Source organism: Mycetomoellerius zeteki, unplaced genomic scaffold, assembly GCF_001594055.1.
Source record: "Mycetomoellerius zeteki isolate Tzet28-1 unplaced genomic scaffold, Tzet1.0 scaffold149, whole genome shotgun sequence".
NCBI lineage: Eukaryota > Metazoa > Arthropoda > Insecta > Hymenoptera > Formicidae > Mycetomoellerius > Mycetomoellerius zeteki.
Genome location: NW_017256436.1, coordinates 4084899 through 4092484, shown reverse-complemented (window position 1 = coordinate 4092484; position 7586 = coordinate 4084899). Strand labels below are relative to the sequence as shown.

At 31.7% G+C, this 7586-nt stretch overlaps 1 protein-coding gene across 1 annotated transcript in view; it reads left to right on the top strand.

Moving 5' to 3' along the window:
- Positions 1–923: 923 nt before the first annotated feature.
- Positions 924–7586, top strand: part of Neto (Neuropilin and tolloid-like) — a 60626-nt gene continuing 53963 nt past the window's right edge. The window contains exons 1-3 of the mRNA XM_018462884.1: positions 924–984; positions 3088–3536; positions 4336–4576. Coding sequence (XP_018318386.1) covers positions 924–984; positions 3088–3536; positions 4336–4576 — 751 coding nt within the window. The remainder of the gene's footprint in view (positions 985–3087; positions 3537–4335; positions 4577–7586) is intronic.

Below are 7586 nucleotides of genomic sequence, written 5' to 3'. Positions count from 1 at the left end.
GATGTAGATTTCCGCCGTCGTTCCTGCTTTTAGAAACCCGACGCCTCTGAAACACCGCGTCGCAGAAAATTCTCGAAATTCAGCGATGTAACTTTGGTAACGGTTTGTTAAAATTTCACAATGCACGATAAAAATACTCTGCAAATAAAAAACAAGGTGCATTATCACTATTATCAGTTCACCGATTCAATAAAAGATTTATTAGCAACTACTGCTTTATTAATAAAGTACATAATAATAGTAAAGTAAAAAAAGAGCCACAAACCTGTTTTATAGATCTCTATTAAAACTGATTTTAATCATATTATTAATGACGATATAACATATTACATAGCAATATTAAATCCAGTAATCAATCTAATTTTAGATTAATTAAAACCATCGTTTGATGATATTGATTCACGATTGATTTAAAATTATCAAGAGCTTTATAAGATTTGTTCATAATTGATAAAAAAAATTAAAAATTTTGGTCTTATGAAGTCTAAGGATAAAATAAAGCTACCAATTCTATCCTTTATTGCAAGCTCTATTTTAAGATAATAACTGTACCGCGAGAAAAGAGTGGTTGCAATTATCATAATTTAACTATGATTTGTAGTCATTTTCAGTACCAACTATATATTTTTTAATAGAAATATATTAAAAATATAATTATTATTACTTACATTGTAGCAATAATAACTAAAACAATAATTAACGTAACATAAAATGAAGTTTCTAAACATAGTTATTTTACCATACAATTATGAGTCACAAATATAAAACATTTTTCTCTCAGTGTGGAGATGGCTATTACGTTCCGATTCTGTCTTTGAGAAATGAGTAGTAAATGGAGTGAATGAATTTTGACCTTATTCGTGCTCAGTTATTCGATCTCAGTAAGAATCGTTCAGCCTTTATCCTGAATCTAGAAACCGATAATGTCGGAATATCTAAAGCCTGTTGTTTATGAATCACAAGGCAATCGTGAGGAAGTAATCGGTGCAGAAACTCTGATTTAATAAATATTGGACGCATTCGAGAAGAATAAATTTGCGAAAGTAATTGAAATAATTAATGGAAGATTATATACTCTACACTTTTTTTTCTATGAATCTTGTGTATTGTTAAATGACTTTATATAATAATTTTATTTACAAAAAAGTAGATATATCCTTTTGATGTTAGTATTATTTTAGTAAAAAAAACAATAAATTTGGAAACTTTATCGCAGAATTATTACTTAGTAAAAGGTCAGTTTCATAAAAGTACAGTAATTAAATTTTACTTAAATACACTTATCTATAAATTATTTTAATTTTACTATATATATTTGGTATCACACACAAGAAATACCATCCAGTATATCTTTTAAAAGTAGATATCAAGACTGAAGTACAGGATAAAAGCACTCCGGCCAGAAACTTAGCTTGTCACACTCTGGAATCGCATGATAAAAGGAAAACCTCCTGTAGGACATCGGCTTAAAAATTTGTGAGCAAGCCCCTCATGATGCTAGACGAGAGCTTTCTCCAGTAAAATAGAAGAGCTTAGCTACCAAGATGCAATGGATGGTGTAGTGGCATGAGGTTATCAAGTTTTGGCCTGAGGAGAAAAGGCAGATTGTATCGGCCTCATAAAAGGAAAAAAGGAACACTTTAAAGTCTTATATTGAGATACCCTTGTCTGAATGCTGCACAAAATGCAGTATCATATATAGACAGCCGTCTTGCTTTCTAAGATGCAATATGCGTTCGACAAAGAGATGGTATGCACGAAATAGTATTCCTCTTCTGTAAAGTATTACTCCTCTATTACGTGAATTAATTTAATTTATATCCTTGTTGTATATTTAGCAAAAGGCTCCTGTCAGAATCTCATTTCGCATTTATATTAAGTCTATTATGCATATTGAAGGCATAGCGAATAACTGCAGTAAAATCAGATAATAATGCCATTTTTGTTAGCATTGATTTCAGCTTTGGGATAAAATATGTAATTAATTATCAAGATATTCAATTACTTTTTAAAGAGTACAATGTAAATTGTTACTATTGAAGATACAGCCGATAACTGTAAAATCAGATAATAATGTCATTTTTGTTAGCATTGATATGAGCTTTTGTTATCAAAAGATTATTTGAGATAAAATATATGATTAATTATCAAGATATTTAATCATTCTTTTAAGAATTTAAAGTAAATTATTATTATATTGTTAGTTATTATTGTAAATATTTTTCAATGATCTATACGTAGCAATGACAAAACTCTTATTTGAGAGAGGTACAAACGTTTTTGTAACAGAAACGTAAGACCAGCACTGACCCACTTGTTAAATCAAAATGGATCACTTTATTACAAATTATTTATAATTTCATACAGGTGAGCGACAACGTTCAATTTTATCGTTAGTTACCGGTCGTTGAAAACTAAAACAGAGAATGATGGAAAGTTAAAAGGCGCATATGAGAATTGTTAGTATCATGTTCATTTTCAGAGACGAATTTCAAACTCCCAATTTAGTTGCCCCCCTTTCGGCATGCTACTTATACTTATATATATACTTATATCGTTACTCCATTCAATCGCGTTAAAATGGAAATCGATTATCCTCGAGAAAAACACGTCTTTTCCTTTTTTTTTTTGTCATATTTGAATGCTGCGACTAATTGACATTGGATTGTAGATATTACGTTGGCTAAAGAATGATGCTAAAATATTATTATACGTGATGACAGCGATGAAAGTTAAATAAGATCTAATGTTAAACTTATTTTTATACAAATATATGATACATTTCATTTATTTAGAACTCTGCTAAGAACTTATTGCGAACAAATTTGTTATACTTTTGAGTTACGAACTTATTAAAAGCTTTTATTAATGATGCGAGAGATATCATAATATTGTTTTGATTTGTTGACTTTGTAACTTCAATAACTCATTCACTATTATTCTGTACTTAAGTGTTTAAATTATAACATAACAATTAAATCAAAAGTTTTTATTTAACTATCACAAGCAAATATTTTAAATAAAGACATTTCTACCAAAATTAATAATTGTACGTTGCTTAATTATTCAGTACTATTACTGTTTCAGTTACTGGAGCATCCACGAGAGAGACTGAAGATCCGCGGTGGAGCACGTACAGCGCTCGAAAAACTAGTCGATCCTCGTTGCCACGATCCTGGCCATCTTCGAGTTTGGAGCACGCCGCGAGGGAGACTAGACCCTCGAATGGCAAGCTCCCAGAAACTAGCTCTTGGAGCGTAGAGAGATCAAGCCCTGGAACTCGATCGAATCTGAGTTTTCTGGGAACTGTGGTCGAGAGGTCCGAAGAAGACGAGGACGGGAGGAGGATGGAGTCGCTGGGGGGCAATGACACCAAGGACGCGAGGATCACAAACCCGTCCATCTCCTCCAGGAGCAGCGAAACGAGCCAGACGGATCCGTCCAATCGGATTTCCATCGAGTCATCGTCCTCGGAATCGACAACGATTGGCTATCACCTCGTCAGAACGTCGCCGACTTCTAGAAGCTCCTATGACGTAATTCATATCAAATCTCGTAGCTTAGTAGCGATTATATTTGGAAATTTAGTCACGATTATGGCTGCAGATGTTCCGAATGTTCAGAATAATGTCTCAAGACCAGTAATTAAATTTCCTCGTATGTTCTAACTTCTTTTATTTTAGAATCTGATTTTTTAAATTCTGAAAATGGAATTGGAATCATAATAATTGGGACGCATTATTTAAATTATTTCACTAATTAAATAGAATTAAAAGTTTACATAAGTACACATATCTGTACTATCTTTTTATAAATATCTGTCACGACTAGAGAGATATTTATAAAATCTCTCTTGAACCTATGAACAAAACAGTAAACAACAGATATCAATCAACAAAACGATAGTATGGATTTCTCTACGATACCTCTCATTGATATCGATATCTCCGCGACATAATAGTCATAATTACTGAGCGCTGTTTCCAATATCGTAATGCAAGCAATAATTTAGCACTGTTGCAATGCCAGTTGCCCAAATTGCGGAATTGAGCTGAATTAATTCCATTTAATTAATGACTTGATATGTCCAATTAGAGGCTTATAATTCATTGAGCATATAAATTTTCAATCTTACGTAGCTCAAATTAACGTGACACTCACGCAATAATAAAGGCTGCGAAATGTTTCCTCATGTTAAAATTGTTCATGCGGACATCTTCATCTGTCTCATAATTTTTCAAAATATACTATTGAATAAGTTATAAATACCGTATGCTATTTTACACGTAATAACCTTTGCATATAAATTCAAATGAAACTTTACAATGTGTGCAGATAGTGCCAATGCCCGAGACACAACTATCATTTGAGACGCTCGTACGAGTCGGAAACTTAGAAAATACGACGTCGATGACGACGTATACGAAAAACGTCGCCATACCGCGACGCCACATGAGACACGTCTCGGATTCCTGCGAGAAGTTTCAGATTGGGGACCTGACAAAGAGGGAATTTTATAGTCCGAATTATCCTGAGCCATATCCGAATTCGACCAATTGTGTACGAGTTTTGGAAGGTAAGTCGGCTCTGTTATAGTAAAAGCAATAGGATTTCATAAAATACAATTTATTGTCTTTGAAGTTGACCGCTCTATTTGAATCTAAAATAGAACCGAATAAAAACTTGACCTTTTAGCTTGCATGACTAACGCCCGTTTCAATGTAAATTAACTTTAATCTTAGTTGAACTTACTATTCATCTGTTTTTAATTCTTACAATTAGAACTATAAAAAGATGAAGAGTTAGTTGAAACAAGATTAAAATTAAACTACATTGGTAGAAACGGATATAATAATATTAATTTAAAAGATTCAAACGTTGAATTAAAATCTTAAAGCTTCTGTTCACTAACTACTTGTGAGCGATCTACTAATTTAGAGTAATGTTAGAAGCGAGAAAACACAATAAAAATTCTTGCAAATTATATTTAAGTAGAAATACTTTTTAATAAAACAACATTTACAATTGATAAAAAAAACTTATAAAATGTATTGAAAACTATCTTCTTATTTTAAATTATATTATATTCATTTTTATATATTATTAGTTTGACATTTTATCATAGCTGTAAATAGAGTTTTTGTCTTTTGTTATGCATAATTCATTTCCGGATATATAGTTATTTATTAATTAACAAAAAGAGAGTTTTTAATATATACTTTATAAGTTGGTTCTATCGATTGTAAGTGTTTGTCTTAATTGAAACATATTTTTGTATTAATATATGTATTTTACAAGAATTTGTATTATGTCATTTTCTCGCTTCTGACATCGTAATCTGAGATAGTAGTAATGAGTGAACACAGGAGTCTTAAATAATTTAATTAGAATGAATAATTAAGTAATAATATAATGAATAATTGTATACATAATTGTATATTAAGTATATGAAAAAAAGCAAAACAGTAATGCATATTCTTTGTATCTCATTTATGAGTTAAAAATCTGTGATTGGAGAGGCTATGACATTCGAATTAATCGCGAAGGTAAATAATTTATTAAATAATCGTAGCTTGCGTGTTAAACCGTGAGTCTCGCGTCGTTGACCGGAGTATTGAGGGTGCAATCATTTTCGTAGCGATGGTTTCAGTGACCAATAATCGATTTCCAACATATCGTATCTCTCTGAGAAATCGATTTTCAAGCGAGCTTCGAGAGAACTTTTACAAGATTGCTCGCGGCAAGAACACGTTAGCCAGATTTCACTTTACTGCTGCGCACCGTTCGCTGATAATACGAGGAAAAAAGGCGAGCGTGTTGGAATGGCGGACTCTTTCCGGACGAGGAAAACCTTTGATCCACGATTCTTTGGTATCCCGGGGCAAATGTTTTGAACAAACATCGTTTCCTTTCAAGCGAAATCCCAGTTAAGTAAAGAGCGTTAGATACGACTTATCTCTCGAACGTGGATCGTATAATGGCTCGATCAGATTATTATCCATATATGAATACTATATCACCACCTGTATCCTTTACAGAATTTTGTCATATACAGCCTCACTCATAAGCTTCTTATTTATTACAATAGCGATTCTGATAAAATTCTAAAATAACGGTACTGAAATAATTCTAATTTTTTTATCGTTCGCCAGAGAGAGTAATCTGTTTTTCTTTATATACTTGATAAATTCAAATTTACAGATATATTCGTTCATTAATTCATAATAAATGCAATATATGAAATATACGTTTTTAAAAATTCTCAATAAAAATATTTATAATAATGTTTTATGAATATTTTATATATAAAATCGAGAATTTGTAAATACAATATTCAATGTATGACTTTATTTCAAAGCACAACAAAAGAAAATGCGTAATTTTCATAAATTGGATCGAGAAGCGTACAATAAATTTCAATATTGTAAATCCAATTATATTGAAACTGTTTATTGCAGAGAAATGATGTTCGAGATGTTCCAACGAATACATTACATATTCTTTTATTCTCATATACACAACATTTTTACACAAATTTTATTTAATCCATTAAGTATATATTAAGAAGAACATAGGTAAATCGTACAATGTAAAAAAATATTTGAAATAATCTCCTCAATAGATGAATTTTAGTACGTTTTATAAAAATGCTGTTGTTATTGTCGTATAATGGCGAACATGACTATTTTCATTCATATTTACTCTATACCGTGAACTTCAGAAATACTATACGTTTCTACCCTGTTTCATATGTATAAGTTTAATGCAACTTCATAGCATGAACATGACTGAACTTTCTGGAGGAGTAGGAGAGGCCTCGAGTGATTGATACATCCCGGTGGTTCGGTTCGTTGACTAAGGATACCGCGAGAAGATAGTAAATTTTCTCTGACTGGCCCACAAAAGAGTCGAAGCTGCAAAGCGGAAGAAACGCAGAATGGACTCCTTTATTCCAACGATCACGATTTTCACTTTAATCGGAGTAGTCATTCTTAGTGATAGATGTGGTTCGGTGAAACTTCATTAATGAATTACTGCATTTTGTACTTTAAGGAATTTACAATAGATGCTATATCAAATTTGTTAACTGTCAATAACTAACGTCATTAATATAATGATAATATCGGAATTGAGAATTAATCTTTTGTTTTTTATATTTCGCATTTATCTTTATTTGCTATATCAATCTACTATATTTAATAAAATTATTAATAAAACGAAAAAGCTTAAATTAGAATATTTCTATTATCATGCATCGTTATTCTTTACATCAAAGAAAATAATGTACAACAAACGATTCTCATTTTGTGCTTGTGTGCACATTCAAACGTGGCAACGCGAGACGATCGTAGGTAGAAAGTCGGAAAAGGAAAAAAATTGGCGAACGTTCGGTGAAATCATAAATCTTCGTGAATCCAACCACTCTTCTTGTCGGTGGCTGCACGAAAGCAATATCTCGATAACGAATCGATGTATCTACGAACGACCGGAGAAGCTGCTCCTAGTCGTTCAGACGAAAAATGTCTCTCTGTTTCGAGCTGCTCATTCGTGCAGGCTTCAAAAGATTAAGATGCATTTTTTTCAAA